This window comes from Meles meles, chromosome 1 (genome assembly GCF_922984935.1).
Source record: "Meles meles chromosome 1, mMelMel3.1 paternal haplotype, whole genome shotgun sequence".
Lineage (NCBI taxonomy): Eukaryota > Metazoa > Chordata > Mammalia > Carnivora > Mustelidae > Meles > Meles meles.
This window is the reverse complement of record NC_060066.1, coordinates 181,026,778-181,047,661: the sequence shown is the minus strand read 5'-3', so window position 1 is coordinate 181,047,661 and position 20,884 is coordinate 181,026,778. Positions and strand designations below refer to the sequence as shown.

Sequence of the window (20,884 nt, the reverse complement as noted above, 5' to 3'; positions counted from 1 at the left end):
ATTTTCACTCTCCTGCCTTTAAGTATGTTTAGGGGGAAAATTTGACTTGCACTATTCTAATCTAGTAGATTATACTTTTTTTTAAAGATTCTATTTATTTAACAGGCAGAGATCACAAGTAACCAGAGAAGCAGGCATAGAGAGGAGGAATAAGGCTCCCCCACTGAGCAGAGAGCCCGATGCGGTGCTCGATTCCAGGACCCAAGATCATGACCCAAACCAAAGGCAGAGGCTTTAACCCATTGAGCCACTCAGGCGCCCCTCTAGTAGATTATAGTTAAACAGGACCCTCATAATACTTTGTGATTATTTCTCTAGTTATTCTCACTAGGCTATAAAGGCTATTAGGTGGCCTGACTTTTTTTTGTTTTTTTAAAGATTCTATTTATTTATTTGAGAGAGAGAGAATGAGAGAGAGAAAGCATGAGAAATGGGAGGGTCAGAGAGACCCAACGCGGGACTCGATCCCGGGACTCCAGGATCATGACCCAAGCCAAAGGCAGTCGCCCAACCGAGCCACCCAGGCGTCCCTGACTTTGAGTGACTTCTGCCAGTCCTTCCTTCATGAAAACTAGTCTCCTTACTCAATGTAAAGTACCTCCTACTTTTCATTTATCACACTTGTGATTTGTTTTCCTTTCCCTCTTCCCTGTCTAGGTATTAAGAGCTTATGGGGCGCCTGGGTGGCTCAGCGGGTTAAAGTCTCTGCCTTCGGCTCAGGTCATGATCCCAGGGTCCTGGGATCGAGCCCCACATTGGGATCTCTGCTCGGTGGGGAGCCTGCTTCCTCCTCTCTCTCTGCCTGCCTCTCTGCCTACTTGTGATCTCTGTCTGTTGAATAAATAAATAAAATCTTAAAAAAAAAAAGCTAAAACTTATGTATAGTGCTATTTATATTTCTAAGCGTTGTTTTAAATACTTTTATAGGCATTATTAATTTAATTCTTAGATCTTTGAACAGTTCTCAACATTTCTGTTTATAGATGAGAAAACTAAGGCACTGAGTCTAAGGTTTCTACAGCTAGTTAAGGTCTAGAGGTGGGATTTGAACCCAGGCAATCTGACTCAGAGAATAAGCTCCTATCTCTAATAACATGATGTCTTTCCATATACCTTATTCATTCTTTAGGTCCCTGCCAAAAGTCCTTTAACTGTTCTTTCTGTCCTATACTGACACTTAATCTTTTTTTCTTGTTTTTTAAAAGATTTATTTGGGAGAGAGAGACAGTGAGAGAGGGAGCACAAGCAGGGGAAGTTGGAGAGGGAGAAGCAGGCTTCCCGCCAAGCAGGGAGCCTGTTGCTGGGAGCACAACAGGAGGAGCAGCAGGCAGAGGAGGCAGAGGGAAAGGCAGAGCCCCTGCTGAGCAGGGAGCCCCATGCAGGGTGATCCCAGGATGTTGGGATCATGACCTGAGCCAAAGGCGGCAGAGGCTTAATGACTGAGCCACCCATCTGCCCTGATACTCATCTTATAGCAGGAGAAATACCTATTAATGTAGTTTGGCTCTCAGATTATATACTATAACTGCGGCAAATTGATGTCACTTGAAACATACATATAGAGAGAAAGACCAGGCAATATATTAATTTCGTACATTGTGTGGGTGCACACACACACTTTTTTGTTTTTTAAAGTCAGCTTCGTGTCCAGCTTGGAGCCGAATGTGGCGCTGTGTTTGCTTGTTCATTTTTTTAAAAGGTTTTATATATTTATTTGACTGAGAGCATTCAAGTGTAGGCAGAGCAGTAGGGAGGGGGGAGGCAGGCTCCTGCTGAGCAGAGAGCTGGGTGTGGGGCTCTATCCCAGAACCCTGGGATCATGACCTGAGCCATAGGCAGCCACCTAGCTACCCCTTGTTTGTTTTATTTTATTTTATTTTTTTTTGAGAGTGAGAAGGAGCACAAGTAGGAGGAGGGGCAGAGGGAGAGGACAAGCAGATTTCCTGCTTAGGGCAGAACCTGATATAGGGCTCAATCCCAGGACCCTGAGATCATGACCTAAGCCGAAGTCAGATGACTGAGCCAACCAGGCACCCCACGCAGTGTGGGGCTTTGAACTCATGGCCCTGAGATGAAGACCTGAGCTGAGATCAAGAGTTGTTTTTAAAGTCCCTTTGAATTTGACTGGAAAGCTAGAGGAGGGGGGAGTATTAGTTTCCTAAAATGACGTGTCACTGAAGAAATGTCATTTTATAATTTATAGAACTAGAAATAAGTATTTTAGATTAGATGTCAGTTCAGATCTTAGATGTTTGTTCTCTTGTAGAGGTAAGAAGTATGGAGAGACAGCTAATGAGTGTGGAGAAGCCTTCTTTTTCTATGGGAAATCACTTCTGGAGTTGGCAAGGTATGTTTTTCAGGCCACAGGTGTGTGTGGTTTTTTTTTTTTTTTTTTTTGGTTAAAGATTATTTATTTATTTGAGAGAGAGCCAGTCAGTGGAGGAGGAGGGTTGGTAGAGGGAGAGGAGGAGAGTCCTTAGGCAGACACTCCCTATTGAGGTTGGAGCCTGTTGTGGGGCTCCATCTCACAACCCTGAGATCATAGCCTGAACTGAAATCAGCTGAAGTCAGTCTGACATGTAACCGCCTGAGCCACCCGGGTGCCTCTCAAACCACTGTTTTTAAGTGGGATGTTTTGTATCACATTATGGTCTATTTAAAAGCTTAAGTTTCTTTGTCAAGGTTATTTACTAGCTTTGCGATTTCATATGCACTAGGTGAGACTGATTTTACTAAGAAAGGGGTTTAGAAGGCACATGAAATATTGATGGAAGTTTTGGAAGACACTTGATACAGAGTAAACTTAGACTTTGGATTTGACTTTTGGGGGCTTTAGAAGCAGAGATCTTTTCTCTTAGTGAATAATCATAGTTTATTTTTGGACCATAAAGTCCAGTATAGAGAGAGAGCATTAAAAGCACTCTAAGCACAAAACAGTCATCGTAAACAAGGACTGAATGAAGGATATTTGAAAACACTAGTATATGAAAATGTCTCATAGATAAAACCAGTAGTCCTAACTATTAGAAAGTTATTGCATATTTTCCACTGGAGTTTATTAACCAGAATAAAATATATTAAGGGTATACAAACTAGCAAATGTTATATGGTTCATTTAATCTCAGTTCTGGTAAGTTTTCTAATTTTGTAGATCATCCTGATTTGTCACAAGTCTTGCCAGAATGTTTTAAAGCCAACTAAAGAAATATGGGTAGATGTGAAGTTCGGAAAATATTATGGCCTTATTGTAAAGCAAATACATATTATTGATCTTGTTCTTTTGACAAGAGTCATTCGTGCTTTTTAGGTGGTGGGATGAAGGGTATGTTTTTTCTTGCAGTGCTTTTACTGCCTTAATTTATATTAGTTTTGATCACTGCTTTTCTTCCATGAATAAAGTTTATATTCTCTGCACTTGATTGCTTTTCTTTTATAATTTCTGTCTTAGATAATTTCTGTCTTAGAAAACCTGTTAGGTTCTAACCATCATACCTTTAGTGCTTTCTCCTTTTGTTCTCCTAGAATGGAGAATGGTGTGTTGGGAAATGCCCTGGAAGGTGTGCATGTGGAAGAGGAGGAAGGAGAAAAAACAGAAGACGAATCTCTGGTAGAAAATAATGATAACATAGATGGTATGTGGAGTTACATGTGATGTTCAGGAGATGCGACGTATATTTCTTGTGTACAAGTGATGGGACTAGGGCTCTCCCTGTCCTGGATGGTCTCTCCTGAGTTGCCTGGGGTGATACCTGCATTTGGTGGAGACTACAGTGGAGACAGCCAATTACTGAAGCTGACAGCAGGGTTTTATAAAAGGAAGTTAATTTCCCCAATAAATGTGGTTATTTAAATTGACATTTTAAATACATAACAACCTTAAATAATTTTTAGATGCAAATTTTTAAAAGTCTGCAGCTCAGTTATTTTAACAGCAGTGCTTTTGGAGTCTTCTTACATTTTTTGTATCTAAGAAAATTAAATGTTAAATTCTAAATGGAGTTTGGCTGTTAGTTTTACATATTAGATGGAGGTTTATAATGTTTAGAGGAGATTATAAAGCTTGGCATCTCTTAACCTAATTGATAATCAGAATGCTCAAGTAAAACAGTATCTCATTTAAGGAGCTTGGGTTTCTTGCTGTAAGTTGCTCTGCTATCTGGGACTTTTCCCTTTGCTTTTTCTCAAGGGGGCAGATAATTTTTAGGCCATCTGCTAAAATTTAAGCCAGGCTGTTTGAGGGTTTAAAGGGAATGTATTTTTAGTTTCCATTTATGCCTTAATCACTAAATTCGAAGACATGTTTATGCTTCATGTTCTTTAACCATGTAGAGGAAGCAAGGGAAGAGTTGAGAGAACAGGTTTATGACGCCATGGGAGAAAAAGAAGAAGCAAAAAAACCAGAAGACCAGTCTCTGGTAAAGCCTGAAATTGATAAAGAGCAGGAGACTGAAATGGAGAAGGGTGGAAGAGAAGACATGGATATAAGTGAGCCTGCAGAGGAACTACAGGAAAAAGTTGAATCCACTCCAGATCAGTTAACTGAAACCACTGAGGCCAAAGAAATAGCACCAGAAGGACTGAATGAAGCCAAGGTCACTTCTGGGAAGCCAGAACAGGAAGTACCAGATGCTGGGGAAGGAAAATCAGTTTGTGGAACTGACATCCAAGAAGAATCCAGAGAAAAAGGAGGTCAGGAGAAGCAGGGAGAAGTAATTGTGAGCATAGAGGAGAAGCCAGAAGAAGCTTCAGGAGAGCAGCCTGTTACGACTCTCGAAAAGCAGGGTACTGCAGTGGAGGCAGAAGCAGAGCCTATAGATTCAGCAGTCAAGCCAGTGGATGTGGGTGGGGAAGAGCCAAAGGAGCAGGTAGCTGCCTCTGAAAACGAGCCAGGAAAGGGTGTGCTTGATCAGCTGGTAGGGCAAGAAGTGCCTCCTGCTGGAGAGTCACCAGAGGTGACAGTAGAGGCTGCAGAGGCCTCAGCTGCAGAAGCTGGGTCCGAAGTCTCTGAGAAGCCTGGGCAGGAGGCCACAGTTCTCCCTAAGGATGGTTCAGTCAATGGACTGTCAGCCGTAGGAGGTGAGACTCCTGTTGAACAACAGACTAATGCAGAAGGACTGACAGAAAGAAAAGATGGCTCAGGACTAGAGCAGAAGGTCGGGGCAGAGTTGGTTCCTAGCCAGGAGGAGACTAAGCTGCCCATAGAAGAGTCTGAGGCAGCTGGAGATGGGGTTGAGACCAAGGTAGCCCGGGGGGCTACTGAGAAGTCCCCTGAAGACAAAGTTAAGATAGCTGCTAATGAAGAAACACAAGACAGAGAAGAACAGATGAAAGAGGGTGAAGGTAACCGGGATATGCAAGAGCTGCAGTGGGTGGAGTACATTTCTGGATTTGACTCACTAATCATGGGTAAAAGTCAGCCTTCCATTCAGGATTTTCCGTCTGCCTTTGGATTAGGAAAGGGCTAAATGAAAATGGGGAAAGTTTAAGAAGATTGTGATAAGTTGAGCAAGTTAAATCAAAAGCAAGTCTTCAGCTGGCTTATAAACTAACGCTTTTTACTAACTGCAAAATAGGGCTTCTCTGTGGTTTCTGAGACTTGGCTAGCTATCAGTAATTCGTACCATACTAGCCAATAGAGGTGGATGGGGGCTGGTGGGGTCGGTAGGGAAGCAGTGGGCTAGGCTGGCAGAGAATGCTGAATGGATGTTCACTTGCATGCCTCTGGATTATTTAATTTACTGTTCACATGGTTCCTCTTCTCTGCTTTAGGAAGCAGGATTAGAGCAGTAGAATCCAGTGAATTGGTACACTTAAGCAGGCATGCCATTTAAATGAAGGCCATTAACCATAGTGAAAGAATTCTGGTGACCCTCTTCTACTTTTAGTCTTCAGGAAGTGTTTCGAGGCTTATTTATATTAGTTTTAAATTAGCCCCCTCCAAAAGATAACAAAAAATCTTAACTATTAGCCCTCTTGCTGCTTTCCCCCCATTTCATGCTCGCTTTGGCTGCTAAACTGAAGTTTTTGTTACTTAGAACATTATAAAGTGTGGATGCTTTGCATAGTATTATTGGTCTAATCTTGGTTCAATTCCATCAAGATGTATAAGCCTCTAATTAGCAATTACATAATTGGCACGTCTGACTTGAGTTGTACTATAATTTGAGGATTCTGCTGTCTGTAAGGCTCATCTAACGTTGGTATTAATAACCACAGGTATATTCCAGTTAATGGTTACCACTTCGTGTAATTGACAGACTAAGGGTTCTGTTTAGTTTTAGATTTTCAAAGACCCACTATCAGTATTTGCAGCTCATTCTGGTAAACTGTGTTCTACCTATGTGCATGTCGTTGCACTCCAGCCAGCACAGGCATGGTAACCAGAAGTGAATTGGCTAAATGGTAGCACCATTGGGCTGCTTGTTGGGTTTTAGGAGTTCTTTATGGAAAAATCACAGAACTGAATTCTTTAATTTTTAAAAAACTACCATGTCTTAATCTTTAATGATAGTGATTAAAGATAAAAAGTTCTGCTGGCTCTTATAAGTTCGACTTTGAATAATAAGCTACAGTAGAGAGGTCCTAGTTCTCCAGTTCAAAAACTCTTCAGTTGGATCATAAGCAGCATTGTTACAGCTCTCCCATGTACGTTATTTTTTATTACAAAATACTATGTAGTAGGTAGTATTACTCCATTTACAGCCATGAGGAAATAGAGGCTTAGGGGGTTATGTTACTTGTTCAGGGTCAAACACCGTAAGTCATAGTACTAGACTCAGACCCTAGATCTGATAGGAATGTATGTTCTTCCCAAGCCTACCTCACAGTGAGGAAGGTGACTTTATATCTTCTCCCTTACCCCACCTCCTAGCAGTAACTTTCTGGTCACTACTGATTGATTGATTGACTGACTGACTCACTTATTTAGAGACTTACTTACTTGAGAGAGAGAGAGTGAGGCAGGGAGAAACTAGCAGACTCTGCTCAGCACAGAGCCTGACGTGGGGCTTGATCTCATGACCCTGGAATCACAGCCTGAGCTGAAATCAAGTCAGACTCTTAAACTGCGCCACCCAGGTGCCCTTCTGGTCACTTTTTTTTTTTTAAAGATTTTATTTATTTATTTGACAGAGAGAGATCACAAGTAGACAGAGAGGCAGGCAGAGAGAGAGAGAGGGAAGCAGGCTCGCTTCTGAGCAGAGAGCCTGATGTGGGACTCGATCCCAGGACCCTGAGATCATGACCTGAGCCGAAGGCAGCGGCTTAACCCACTGAGCCACCCAGGCGCCCCCTGGTCACTCTTTTTAAAGTACTTAAAAAAGCCTAGGGTTGGGGCACTTGGGTGGCTCAGTTGGTTGGGCAACTGCCTTCGGCTCGGGTCATGATTCTGGAGTCCCAGGATCGAGTCCCGCATTGGGCTCCTTGCTCGGGGAGTCTGCTCCTCCCTCTGACCTCTCCCCTCTCATGGTCTCTCTCTCAAATAAATAAATGAAATCTTAAAAAAAAGCCTAGTCATCAGTTGCATTTCTTTTTAGTTTGTGCGCTGGGTACCGTGCTACTCACAAAGAAGGTACAGTTTTCCATATTTTACAAATGAAGAAATGGCAGAAAGACCTTAAGTAATTTGTCCTGGTCACACCGCCAATAAGGGGAGGGCTGAGGTAATCCAAACCTTCTGGCCTTCTGGCTCTAAGGCCTAAACTTTGACTCTCTGTACTCTATTCCTCTATATGTGGCAGCATTAGCCTGCAAAAGTCTTATATTTTGGTTTTCTCTCTCTCTCCTTTTTAAAAAAAATCTTTATTTTTTAAATAAGATTTTATTTGACAGTGAGAGAGGGAGATGTAAGCAGGGGGAGAGGGAGATGTAGGCTTCCTATTGAGCAGGCTTGATCCCAGGAGCCCGGGATCATGACCTGAGATGAACGCAGACACTTACCGACTGAGCCATCCAGGCACGCCTAAATTTTATTTTTAAGAACTCTACACCCAATGTGGGCTCAAACCCACAACCCTGAGTTCAAGCTCAGGGTGACTGGGTGGCTCAGTCTGGGTTAAGCCTCCACCTTCGGCTCAGGTCATGATCTCAGGGTCCTGGGATCAAGCCCCACATTGGGCTCTCTGGTCGGCGGGGAGCCTGCTTCCCCTCTCTGCCTGCCTCTCTGACTACTTGTGATCTCTCTGTCAAATAAATAAATAAAAAGAAAGAGTCACATGCTCTACTGACTCAGCCAGTCAGGCACCCCTGAGGTTTTCTCTTAAAATCCCATTTTCTACCACCTCTCAGGCTGTACATAGCCCTAATAAAGATAAGTGGTCTGATTGTTAAGTGAACAGAGTTTTTAAAATTGTAGGCACAGAGCTTGGCCATGTTTAGACAGACTATACTAGTCAATCTGTAGTGTTTACCTGACTTAATCCTGTTAAGTGCTAGAATACCCAGAGAATCAGCAGAGATTGTCTTTGTCTTTAAGAGGAATTTTTCTTCTTTGTGCTATTCTGTGCCCTTAACATTTGAATAGGCAACAAATCAGAGAAATGATATAAAACTGTTTCCCTTTTTCCAAAGGATGGTAATAGGCATGATACAAAGAAGATTCCATTTTCAAAGAAGCTTGGAAAATATTCTAACAGATCACTGCACGCAGGACATCAGAGCATTCCCAATAATACCTAGGTATAGGTTACTAGCTTGGAAAGTGTTTTTTAAAGTAATGGCTTCCTCATTAACTTCACTTTTTCTTCACCCTTCCATGAAGGCAGTACAGATTTCTCAAGGGAAATCAGTATTTTCCTCAGATTATCGTAAAAATTTTAACTTAAAATTTTGATTTAATAAAACTCAGGTTTTATGGCAAATTAGATGTCACCTGGCATTCTGGTATGCGTAGGAACAGATACCAGATAATTTAAGAATACAGAATAACAATATATGTTTTGTCAATTTTTCCTACAATCAGGAAGGTAAAATGTTTGTTTCATAGATTTCCCTCACCCGTCTTGAGAATTCTCCTTGAGAATGGGCTTCATTGTGAAAGTTAATAATACCACCTATCTAGTCTGCCAGAGTACTAAGTATACAAATAACTTGGAAATTTGGTTACAGAGAGATACTGATGTATGATGATGGGTATTTATTTCAGAAGCACTAAATTACATGGTCAACAGGGGAAAAGTGAGTCATTTGATAAAAACCGTTTGCTATAGAGGTCAATTAACTTGTAACTGATTCTTAGAGGATTTTTTTTTTTTTTTTTTTTTAAAGTAATGTCTACATACAGCTTGGGGCTAGAACTTACAACACTGAGATGAAGAATTGCATGCTCCACCAACCGAGCCAGCCAGGTGCCCTTCTTATAGGACTTTAGATTGTCTCACTCATTTATAATGTTTAGGAATTTTCTGTGCCTATGCCCATTCTAAAGCAGTATTGCTGAATATAAAAGTCTTAGACTGACTTAATGGCTCTGAGGCCTAATTGCATATTTATGTTCCTATAGTAGCTTGTCTGGAGACAGTATTTGAGCTCTTTTGCTTGTATTAAAAATGTTTAATGAAAGATGGCAGAGGTAGGCACAGTATACCCAATTCAAGAATTGTCACGTGCCCCCAAAAGCCCATTTTTAATTACATGACGTTCTGAACTTTTAACTGGTGCGTAGAGCTATCTATTAGCAGCCTGTCCTTAATGGCAGTTGACTTGAGAACGTATGTCAGTATGGTGAAATAGAGTGTCAATATGGCTGCAGATTTTAACATTACATTGGAGTAAAACAATTGGTTATGGTACTGCTCACTCAATTCTGTACATGCTAGAGCTGGCTGGAGTCTGTGGCATGCTCATTGGTGAGAGTTGGTAAGGACTACGCTTTTCTCTCCACAGCTGTGTTGTGGGAAAGCTAGTCTCTTGAGCATTCTTGCTCTGAACGGACTGGGGTGATTTAACTTTTTGTATTTTGTCAGCGTGTTAGTGTTACATAACAAATGGCTGCTTAAACACACCAGGAACACGGAGTTCTCCAACTGCTTCTGGCTAAGTAGATTGGAGCTTCTAGCGAATAAAATACTACAGTAGTTAATTGGTCTTGATCTGAATGATCCAGATTGACTTAGAAGAGAAATGGCCTTCTGATCACTGAAGGTGTAAACCACAGACACACTGTAAGATTATACAATCTAAATCTAGGTTACACTTGAACTAGACTCTAATTATTGGCTTAATATTTATATTCAGCTCAAATATTAACTGACAGCATCTGGCCTGTTCTACCTCAGAATATAGGTTGACAGGCATTTATTGGGATCTTTGACTAGTTAGAAGGAAGATATCCTTAGTATTCTCAGTACTGAGGAATTTTTGCTTGCAGAAACTGAAGGCTCAGAAGAGGAGGATAAAGAAAATGACAAGGCTGAAGAAACACCAAATGAATCACTTCTGGAAAATAAGGTAAATTATTATTTTTCAGTATCATCATCTGCTTTCTTACTGAAGGATTCTAGCTTACTAGGGTAGGCATGATTATCATAGTCATTTCTTGGTTAGAGACTGGAGACTCCCTATTCGTGCCTAGAATACACAGATCCATTTAATCCGAGGATGTTAGAATGGGACTCACCATGTCGCTGTTAGATTTCTATCACTGACATAAGGTGATGACTTGGGATAGAAGGATTATAGGGACCCATTCTGTAGATTTTAGGGAGAAAGTCCAAATTTTAAGTAATGTATCATGTGGTTTGGTTTTTTTTTTAAGCTGTGTTATATTATACATTTAGATTTGTGATCTGAAGATGTATCTGTCTTATACTTCTGCCTAATACCAATGATTTGGATATACATTTTAGTCTCCTCAAGAAAATGAAGAGGAGGAGATCGGGAATCTAGAGCTTGCCTGGGATATGCTGGATTTAGCAAAGATCATTTTTAAAAGGTAACACTTTTTGATGTTTCTAGGCTCAGGTTGGGAGTTTGGAGCTTGGAAGTAGAGTATCGGTTAGGTTTGGACAAACGCGATAAAGGTTTCTGATCATCTTTTCCTTCTTTCAGGCAAGAAACAAAGGAAGCTCAGCTTTATGCTGCACAGGCCCATCTTAAACTTGGAGAAGTTAGTGTTGAATCTGGTAATAACATTTTCCATTTTACTCTTTCCTTTAATGTGTGTCCCTCCCCCCAGTTCTTCCTCTAATTCCTTAAAATTCCGCTTGATCGATTTTCAGTGGTGGGCAGTTGGCTTAAAAAAAAAGATTTATTGGGGCACCTGGGTGGTTCAGTGGGTTAAGCCTCTGCCTTCTGCTCAGGTCATGATCTCTCTGTTCAGCGGGGAGCCTACTTCCCTTCCTCTCTCTCTGCCTGCCTCTCTGCCTACTTATGATATCTGTCTGTCAAATAAAATCTTAAAAAATAAAAAAGATTTATTAGATAAGGAATAATTATTATTTTTAATTTTATTTATTATAAAGCATGAGTAGGGGTAGGGGCCAAGGGACAGGGAGAAGCAGGCTCCCTGCTGAGCAAGGAGTCTGATGGGGAGTTCTATCTGGGACTGTGAGATCATGACCTGAGCTGAAGGCAGATGCTTAACTGACTGAGCCTCCTCAACAACCCTGGCAGTTGGCTTTAAAAGGAGAGTGGGTTTGGGTTCCTGTAGTTCCTACAGTTCCTACAATAGTGAAGAATTTCTTCTGAAATCTCTTCAGTAGGGATTCCCCTCCCTCTGCTCCGCCCCGCACCCCCCCCCCCCCCGCCCCCGTTAGGTACTTGTATAGTCCAGCATCCTGGAAATGCTACAAAGAAAGAAAATGTAATTTAAAACAGGAGAGCAGGAGCACCTTGATGGCTCAGTCATTAAGCAGCTGCCTTTGGCTCGGGTACCAGGGTCCTGGGATCGAGCCCCACCTCCTGCTCCCTGCTAGGCAGGAAGCCTGCTTCTCCCTCTCCTGCTTCCCTTGCTTGTGTTCGCTCTCTTGGTATGTCTCTGTCAAATAAAATCTTTATAAAATAAAAACAAAACAAGAGAGCATTCTTATAGAATGGTCTAAAATTTAGATGTATTATATATTAAGTGCTGTCCATTTGCTTGCTGTTCTTTTTCCCTTCATTAGAGAATTATGTCCAAGCTGTGGAGGAGTTCCAGGCTTGCTTAAACCTGCAGGAGCAGTACCTGGAAGCGCACGATCGGCTCCTTGCAGAGACCCACTACCAGCTGGGCTTGGCCTATGGGTACAATTCTCAGTATGATGAGGCAGTGGCACAGTTCAGCAAATCTATTGAAGTCATTGAGAAAAGAATGGGTGAGTGAGCATCAGCTACTTGACGATAAGCTTGACTAGCTCCAGTTCGACAGTATTAGAACAAAATGGATCCTTTGGTGGTAACTGTTACTGATCACTTCAGCCTGTTCTTTGTAGCTGTACTAAATGAGCAGATGAAGGAGGCTGAAGGATCATCTACTGAATATGAGAAGGAAATTGAGGAGCTGAAGGAACTGCTACCTGAAATTAGAGAGAAGATAGAAGATGCAAAGGAGTCCCAGCGTAGTGGGAATGTAGCAGAATTGGCTCTGAAAGCAACTCTGGTTGGTTTGGTTTCGTTTTAAAGTTTTGATAATAGCACATTCGATACTGTTGGAAGGCATCATGGTATTGTGTTCTATTAGTCTAGGAACCGTGATACGGTTTCCAGGGAGTTGCTGGTTAGAAGGAATGTGAGAATTTATCTAGTTTCCCTATCAAGTAGTATAATGCTTAAGAGAATACACTCTGGAGCCAGACGGGGTTTAAGTTCTGTATCTGCTACTTGTTACGTGCGACCATGGGCATGTTACTTAATGTTTCTTTGCCTTAGTTGACTCATCTGTACAATGGGGATAGTATCTTTATGTTAAAACACTTCTGACAGTACAAATGGTATTTGCTTAACAAATGTAAGCTATTACTATCATCTCTGAGAACTCCTCCGTATAGATAGCAAGATATTGATTGGCTGCTGGAATGTCAGGGAGCTTTCTGTGCCACAGGTGATATGATACGGATGGGTTAATTTAAGGTTTACACTGAGCCTAAGCCCCCGGTTTGGGGGTGGCAGGTGCAGGTAGAGGGGGTGGATGATACTGCTGGTATGTGGAAGCCCACTAGAATTTGAGGTCTTGGTCAGCTGTTTGGATGGTAGGCACCTGTTGTAGGTGTGTAGGTGACCTGGTGGGTTCTGTCTTGGGACCCACTTGGGTCTGTCACCTCCCGCACAGGTGGAGAGCTCTACTTCAGGTTTCACTCCTGGTGGAGGAGGCACTTCAGTCTCCATGGTGAGTATTCAGGAGATTTTTGTCACTTAGTATTAGGCCCGTGTGTGTCCTGTGTAGTCCTACATTGCTAACAGAGTCCTTTTTGTCAAGGTTGCCAGTAGAAAACCAACAGATGGTGCTTCCTCATCAAATTGTGTGACTGATATCTCCCACCTTGTCAGAAAGAAGGTAAATCTACATGTGGTCATTTCCATTTTCTTTCCAGTCTGCTTCTTGTTGGTTTTTTGTTGTTGTTGTTTTGTTTGTTTTCCCTCAAATGACACACCAGGCATACATTCCCTAATACTTGGTGAATAAGACATTCATTTGGCAAAGTTGGTGAGGATTTGAATGAAGGTAGTTTTCACTTGAGTATGTTTTCTAACCGTTTTCCAGGCCTCTTTTGGCCCAGGACTGTCAGGAAAGCTTCTTGATAATTGGTTAGATCAGTTGGGAAGCTGGCAGGTTTTCCTTGATAGTAGTCATTCAGCAGCAGACCTGCTGATACTTAAACTCTTGTGGCATCCCATCTTCTGCCTATAATTACAGTCATTTTTTTCTCTTGTGGGAGACTGTTTCCTGATTCACAAACTTGGGGTTTGGTTACTATTCAGATCTACTCCCCCCCCCTTCCCCTAGAGAGGCTGGACTGGTATGTTGCTGCTGACCAATTTATTGTACTGAGCACAGGTTGGCGTCCGCTTCCTGTGGCCTAGGGCGAGACCTGGAGAGGCATGGATCCTGATGTCGGATCTTTGCACCATGGGGTGGCAGCAGTGGGGGAGGAGAGGAGCGAAGGGCTTTTTAAGTTTTGCAGTACTTTGAAAAACTCAGCACATTTGTGAAGCCTTCCCAATTCTATCTTCAGAGGAAACCAGAGGAAGAGAGTCCCCGGAAAGATGATGCAAAGAAAGCCAAACAAGAGCTGGAGGTGAATGGAGGCAGTGGGGATGCCGTCTCCAGTGGAAATGAAGTTTCAGAAAACATGGAGGAGGAGGTGGGCAGTTAAGAGGGCTTGGACTCTTGGTTTATTTCCCCTTGTTCTCAGGGCCTGGGAAACTAGTCCTAAGTGCATGTTCCTCACCTTGAGCCTGTTTGGATTACTTGAATGCAGCCCTCATAGAAACAGTGTGCAGGGAACTGGTTTTGGAATGTGGGATGTCTCACTGATGAATGGAAGCTATATACATACCACAGGTCCTGCTCTAACAAATGTATGAGAAGGCACTTAGTTGGGAAAACCATTGGGTTATTTCTGCTTGCTCCCTTTCCAAGTAACGTGGGAACACTGGCTCTGTCAGCCCTGTTAGACTTTCGGAAATGGCCTCACATTTTGCGGTAATCATCCTGTTAGGAGTGTGGGGAGCAAAAAGCAGGCTTTAGGAGACCTGTTCACTTTCTCTGCCTGCTTGATTGTATAAGACAGAAGGGCTGAAACTAGGGTCATTTATGCCCAGGCTCCCTATTTATCTTCCAGGCTGAAAATCAGGCTGAAAGCCGGGCAGCAGTGGAGGGGACAGTGGAGGCCGGAGCTACAGTTGAAAGCACTGCATGTTAAAGAGAGGGCGCAGAGCCTTCCTCCTGAGGGAAAGTTTTTGTATATAATGTATTTTTTCACTTTGGGGGGATTCTTTTTGTATAACTTCAATAAAGATTGTAAGCAAAGGTTGAGGCTTTGATGATTTTTTTCTTAAATACTGGCTGACTCTGTGCCTTGGAGCATTCTGGGTCAAAGGTACTCACCCTGCCCCTTTCTGTACTGATCTCTGTTGGGAGTTCCCATCCAAGCTCCTGTCTAATATGGAGGTGATCAAATCAAGCACAGCCACCGGCCCTTTGTTTTCTAGTGGTGCTACATTTTCCCCATTTTAAATACTGAACTCCACTGTCTTGTAAGCCTTCAGTGGTGCTGTCCCTTGATGGGGGCTACAAAAACCAGACTTGGTAAAGATCTTGCTGTTTGGTGCTGAGACTGTTCGGTGGACTTCGTGAGCTGGTAACTGCCTGAGCCAGGCTTTAAGTGATAACTGTTCCCACCTAGTCTCCAGTTGAGGGTCAATAATTCTGGAAAAAGAACTCTGAAGAAAACTTGTGCAGGAGGAGTGGGAGGGGGGAGTGATTGTTGAGGAAAACTGGTGTGTTAACTGTAGAGAATTGAGTTTTCTGGTTTGAAAGTGGCTTAAGAGATAGACTGGACACTTTGGATGTGGTTGGAAGAATTTGTGGGGAGGCTGGCTGGTGGAGTTTTGTTTTCTGTACAGAAAGGCTGAAATATATCTTATAACTTGAATCCAAATTGTTACCCATCTGCAGTTTTGACTTCTCAAATAAAGATGCTAAAAAATGCTCCTGGTCTGGACTTGTGTTTAAAGATCTTTCAGTGGGATCCTGAACTACCTGAAGCATTTCAATGTGGGATGTGGGGTTGAAAGGCAGAAACGCCCACCAGTTCTGGCTGCGTAGTCAGGGTGCTGGGCTCAGGATACTTGTACTAAAGCCATCCCACTGGGACCTCACTGATGTACAGAGTGCAAGGCTAAAAGTGGGAGACCCTCCCTGCCTGAGCTGCCTCAGCCTTGACCCTTAGTTTAAGAACCTCTTAAGCACAGGTTACTGTTTGGATCTGAATTCCAAACTGTGTCTGCCCTACATGACTAAAGGGATTTGGTAATTCTGACCACTCAGAGGGCTACTTCGGTGCACTAGGTAGACAGTAGGTCAGAATCTGCCACGTTGAATAGCCAGTGTCAGGCCGTTTTCCAGTTGATATTTTGTTTCCTAAATAGATAGCAGAGAAAATGGTTGGAATTTTTCTGGGCTAGTTATGGTAACTCATAGCTACAGAATCTCTGGCTTTGAACTTCCTGAAGATAGATGCCCTAGATGGGAACGTCCTGAGGATTTTAGGCCTTTGACTGAAAGGTTGACACTGGGTTCTGGCACTGGGACTCAATATCAAATTTCAGCCAGATTTTACATGTGACCCTCTGTAAGTGTGGAAGCTATGGGTGCTCCTAGTTCAATGGGGACCTTTATAGTCTGGAAGGCTTCCCAGAGGATGTCCTGAACGAAGTGTGGCAAAAAGATGGGCTTTAGCCCCTCTCCCCCCAAAAGAAATTGATGACATTCCTTTAACAAATTAAAGAGTGCCCTGTGCTTTCAAAGAATTTATATTCCAGGCAATACTGAAAATACCTAATATCCATTTAATCCTCACATCCATTTTATAGAGGAAAACTGATAAAGGCCACATATTTGTGGAAGGTGGTAAAGCTATGGTTAGATCTATCTTGAGCTTGTATCTGGTGTTTGCTTCTAGACCCTCTGAGAATGTGGAGTAGTAAAGCTGCAGGTCTGGCAACAAGTCCTAGTTCTGAGCCTCTTAAGCTAGTAATGCCCACCCACATTCTCCTAGACTCAGGAAGAAGCGGCGGTGGTGGTCAAAACCATGATGAGGGCCCAAACCATCTATCCTTGACTCTGCTGCTGAGGGGGCTCTTCAGGAGGAGGGGGGTCAACAAAGCCAGCTTTTGGGGCAAGGAAGCTTGCTTCCAGTGAAGGTGAGCTGGACATCTGTGGAAGAGGGAGAAGTGTATCTTTAGCAAGTGGTTTATATCTTAACTACCTAAGGTAAACCAAGTGAGCCTCACTGTGAAGCTCTGATTTCCTCATCTGTTTACATAGTCTGCCTAACACATGTATGATAGTTAAAGGAATTAATTTGCAGAAAGAGCTTGGAACATGCTGGCAATTAACCACACCACACTGGTATCCCTAGCGCTAGGTGAGCCCTCACCGGAGGTGGGTACTGGTACTCCTGGGCACTTGCAGGACTGATCTCTGCCAGTGTCTGGACACCTGCGTCTCTTGCATTAACCAGTCGCAGAAAGAGCTCAGCCTGACCTACCTGGAGAGAGATGACATGGTACTGCATCTGTACCTGGAGGGGAGGAGGTCCAGTCCCTGTCCTCCACACTTACCTGGGGAATTCCATTCAGCTGCCCAAGGCTAAGGCTGGGGTCCAAAGGAAGGGCCCGAAGTGGAAGACGCCAACGGCCACTTAACACCCTTTGCTCCCGGTCAAATAGCACTAGTGAGGCCCAAGCCTTTGGCTGTGGTTCCCTAGTCCATGCCAGCCCCTGCCAGGCTTGTAGCTCACAGACTAGGGATACTGATGCTGAAGGTGGCAGCCTAGAACAAGCAACACAAGACGTCAGAAGTCAGAACTATTCTTTTCCTTGGACAGCTCTCAGCCAGTGGCCCTGTATATAGATGGGGAAACTCAGCAGGATGAGGGAAAAGACTCAATTGTGACAAAAAGCATCAAAAGTCAATCTCTATCTACTGACCTGGGTACAGGCTGCCTGCTGGCAAGGATGGCACAATTGCCCACGGGCCCAGGAGCTGGAGGTGGGGGCAAGCAAAGGGCTGGGGGCAGTGCCGTGGCTCCTCCTGTGTCCTGTCCATCTCTGGTCAAGCCAGTCATTAGTTGCACCCAAATCCAAGAGGCCTCAAGGCCCCGAAGGAAGTCATAGAAAATGACCAGCCCAGCCCTGAAGAACACAGGTTTCAGCTGGCATCTATACAACCCTCAACTCCTATGAAACCTGTCCCCTCATCCCTGCCCCTCACCCCGTCTGTTCCCCAACCCTAGCTCTTCCTAGTGGGTCTGCTTAATCAGAAGTGATGACCAAGTCACAGAGAATGTCAAAGGAGGGAGCAGGCCTCACCCAGGGTCATAGGGTGCAGGGCCCAGAACGTCAGAGGCGGGCAGAAGGAAGTATGGGTCCAGACCTAGGTTCTTAGTCATGGTTCCAGGAACCTGCAGCTGTGGGTGGGGTAAGAGTTGACTCCTGCGGAAAGCCTCCTTGGTGCCCATGCTTCCCCAACTACACAAAACAGAGTGGCCCTGTCCCCAGCCCCTGGGTCCTCACGGTCTCTTCTGTGCCACTCAATAGGATGCCTGTGGAGTGTGGAAGGGGCGGCAGCGGGGGAGCCACTGGCGGCGGGAGGCGGCGCGGGGGATCTTCCCTCCTTCTCAGGCATGGGCTGGGATTCACCAAAGTTCGAGGCTCCGTAGGCCCTGGGACCAGAGTTAAGAGTAGGGCATCTCTGAGCAGGACGCGGCAAGAACAGGGCTGAGACAACCTTTCCTTGAGAGCCGGACCCACATGCACGGACACCTGGAGATGCACGAGGGCAGGGACGGACAGGACACAAACGCGCCTCGTTCCCCATGCACGGCCCCTCTAACCCCTTCCTCTGCACTCAGCCTGCTGGGGAGAGCTAGGTGGTGTAGGACAAGGGTGCACGCTGACCCCAGGACGCAGGGCCTGCACCCCTCTGCATCTGCAAGGCCAGGATTTCTGCCTCCAAGCGCCGGTTTTCGGTTTCCACTACTAGAAGCTCCCCCAGGGCGGCACCTGCCCCCTTTCCTGTAATGAAAGAGTCCGACCTGCCACCTCCGACCTCTGGTAACCAGCTGTGCAGAGAATTCCAGCTTTAGGTCTCTATGGACAAGGCCGGACTTGTCAGGTAACATTCTAGCCATTGCCATAAAGACCACCCAGGTTTTCCACCTTCAGGTGGTCCCCATGCCAAAGACGCCCCCCGTTCAACCGCCCTTTTCTCCTCCCAGAATTAAGACCACCGCTTCGGAGAGGCCCTCCTGTTCACCTCTGCGGGTTCGCAACCGCCGCAGCTCCAGAGCTGATGCCTCCACCTGCAACTGACAGATCTGGCCCAGAACGCCGGGGTTCCGGCCCCCGCCTCGAATGTAGGCCTCACGCAGGGCCCTAGGGAGGGAGCAGGGGACAAAAATGCAGCAGCGTCTTTCCAGAACTGATCAGCGCTTCGCCCTTGCCGACCCGGGTCCGGGACCTCACCCGATCTCGGCAGCCAGAGTCCCTGGGTTGGCCCGCAGCACCGGACAACAGAGTTCCGCCTCTCGCAAGGCGCTGAGCCGGGCCCTGGGGCAGGGGGACACGCAGCGTGTTGTTGCGGATTCGGAGACCAGTCCTCCGGCAGCCCCGCCCCTTTCCTACCAAATGCCAGCGGCCTTCCAGCTGTGTGGGCGCCTACGCCTTCCGCGTCCCGCCATGGCTCCGCCCTCAGGTCAGGCCGCGCCCCCTCCCCGGCCCCAGGCGGGTTCAGCCGCGCTTCGAATTCGCCCGCGCCGGGTCTCACCCGGACTCCGGTTGTAGCTGCTGAACTTGTGCCCCTAGCACTTCTAGAGCTCCCCGCGTTCGCCCGGCTTCTGCTCGGAGTTCTCGAAGCTCCCTCTCCAGACCAAAAAGGCGTGATATTCCGCCCCGGGTCTGGGCCAAACCTTGGAGGCGTTGGCTCAGTTCTGAGGCGTTAAGGGATGGAGTCGCAATGGATCGGACAAACTCAAAGCCAAGGTGTTGGGGCAGGGAGGGCCCGTTATCCCCCGTCCCTTTCCCTCACCCTCGCTGCGTCTCTCCAGGGCCCGGCTCTGTGACTCCGCCTCCGCCACCCGCTTTGCGTGAGTCCCCTGCAGCGCCCGAAGCCGCTCGCTGGGGCTTCCAGCAGCTTCGTGGGTGCAGCCCAGAGTCTGCGCCTCAGTCTGGCTCCGGGACCCTTCTAATCCCCTGGGGACCTCTGTTATCCAAGGTCGCATTTCCTGTAGGTACAGCCACAGTGTTCGGGGTAATCTGACCCGTGATCTGCGTGATCTGTAGATTTAGGGAGGATGCTAAATTTCCAAGTGGGGAAAGTCCGGAGTACCTCTTCTGTTAGCTTCTTAAAAGCCAATTTGCTGGCCTCCTGATCTGGGAGGCCCTGGTGTTCTTGTGGCACTACCTGGCGACAGGACAGGGCGTGGGGTGAAGAAAACTGAGGCTCAGAGTTGACTGAATACCCACCCATGTGGCCGTGGAGGCGGCCCTTTTGAGGGGTGGTCTCCGGGTGTTACCTCTCGGGTCAGACGGCCAATGCAGAAACGCTGAGTGTGGGTGGCCAACAGCGTCCAGGAGCGGAAAACCATGTCACAGGACCCACAGGACAGGAGCCCTGGCTCCCCAGAATAGGAGGCCATGGGATGGGACCCCTTTCCTGACACGACAGCCAAGACCTGCAAGAAATAGGACAGAGAGCAGGGGAAAGGGAGAGAAGGATGAAACAAAGCCAGAGGCAGAGAGAGGAAAGGCCAAGTTTGCTGAGTTTACATGATTAAGTTTATGTTTGGGGAGGAGACTTAGCTCCCTGGGCAGCAACCACAGGTCTAGGCAGGTCTGGAGCATGGGTGGGGAAAGGCTGGTCACCTTTGGGAGGAGCCCCTGGCTTGAAAAAGTGTCACAAAGTCGCTCCACTGCTTTACATGAGCATGTTCAAGTCCTTTTACCACATCTTGGTTTCTCTGATGTAAAGGGGAACAAACAACTGCGTCCCAGACTAGCTGGGCCCCTCTCCCCCTCCCCATCACTGGTGATTCAACAGTCTCTGGCAGAAATTATCATTTTGTTCATTCTTGTTCTGCCCAAGTGAACATTACCCAAGTTACAGTGTTCTCCTTTCTAGGGAACACCTGGGAGAGGAAGCCTTCTGCCCTTTTAGGCTTTGTCAGGAAACTTGTCTTTCCCCTAG

At 45.5% G+C, this 20,884-nt stretch overlaps 2 protein-coding genes across 4 annotated transcripts in view; one reads left to right on the top strand and one right to left on the bottom strand.

Annotated features, from left to right (window-relative positions):
* The window catches only part of LOC123950953 (nuclear autoantigenic sperm protein), a 45,279-nt gene extending 29,654 nt beyond the window's left edge, over positions 1–15,625 (top strand). The window contains exons 4-15 of one of the 2 annotated variants that reach the window (XM_046019478.1): positions 2,267–2,347; positions 3,523–3,632; positions 4,330–5,340; positions 10,367–10,446; positions 10,845–10,930; positions 11,047–11,120; positions 12,102–12,290; positions 12,408–12,574; positions 13,244–13,300; positions 13,391–13,468; positions 14,148–14,276; positions 14,757–15,625. In XM_046019478.1, the coding sequence (XP_045875434.1) occupies positions 2,267–2,347; positions 3,523–3,632; positions 4,330–5,340; positions 10,367–10,446; positions 10,845–10,930; positions 11,047–11,120; positions 12,102–12,290; positions 12,408–12,574; positions 13,244–13,300; positions 13,391–13,468; positions 14,148–14,276; positions 14,757–14,837 (2,143 nt within the window). In that variant the 3' untranslated portion in view covers positions 14,838–15,625. The remainder of the gene's footprint in view (positions 1–2,266; positions 2,348–3,522; positions 3,633–4,329; positions 5,341–10,366; positions 10,447–10,844; positions 10,931–11,046; positions 11,121–12,101; positions 12,291–12,407; positions 12,575–13,243; positions 13,301–13,390; positions 13,469–14,147; positions 14,277–14,756) is intronic. The other variant, XM_046019484.1, reaches the window with a different exon arrangement.
* Positions 15,626–16,743: 1,118 nt separating this feature from the next.
* Positions 16,744–20,336, bottom strand: CCDC17 (coiled-coil domain containing 17). Of its 2 annotated transcripts, none has more exons than XM_046019789.1 (13): positions 20,197–20,336; positions 20,025–20,159; positions 19,727–19,947; positions 19,466–19,628; positions 19,165–19,248; positions 18,956–19,074; positions 18,598–18,714; positions 18,241–18,362; positions 18,010–18,113; positions 17,629–17,832; positions 17,260–17,470; positions 17,076–17,186; positions 16,744–16,852 (listed from the first exon to the last, which is right to left on the bottom strand). In XM_046019789.1, the coding sequence occupies exons 1-13, from the start codon at positions 20,334–20,336 to the stop codon at positions 16,748–16,750; spliced, it is 1,836 nt and encodes a 611-aa protein (XP_045875745.1). In that variant the 3' UTR covers positions 16,744–16,747. The 2 variants fall into 2 exon arrangements, with proteins under 2 accessions (XP_045875745.1, XP_045875751.1); XM_046019795.1 differs by having other exon boundaries at positions 19,727–19,922; positions 20,027–20,159.
* Positions 20,337–20,884: the final 548 nt, after the last annotated feature.

What these genes read in the sequence shown, in the direction of transcription:
- CCDC17 (XM_046019789.1), bottom strand. Translation starts at nt 20,336, where the DNA reads ATGGCCTCCTATTCTGGGGAGCCAGGGCTCCTGTCCTGTGGGTCCTGT. An exon ending in GAGGTAACACCCGGAGACCA is followed by an intron (nt 20,160 to 20,196) that starts CCCCTCAAAAGG and finishes CCACATGGGTGG; the next exon opens with GTATTCAGTCAACTCTGAGC. An exon ending in AGCTGAATGGAATTCCCCAG is followed by an intron (nt 17,187 to 17,259) that starts GTAAGTGTGGAG and finishes ATCTCTCTCCAG; the next exon opens with GTAGGTCAGGCTGAGCTCTT.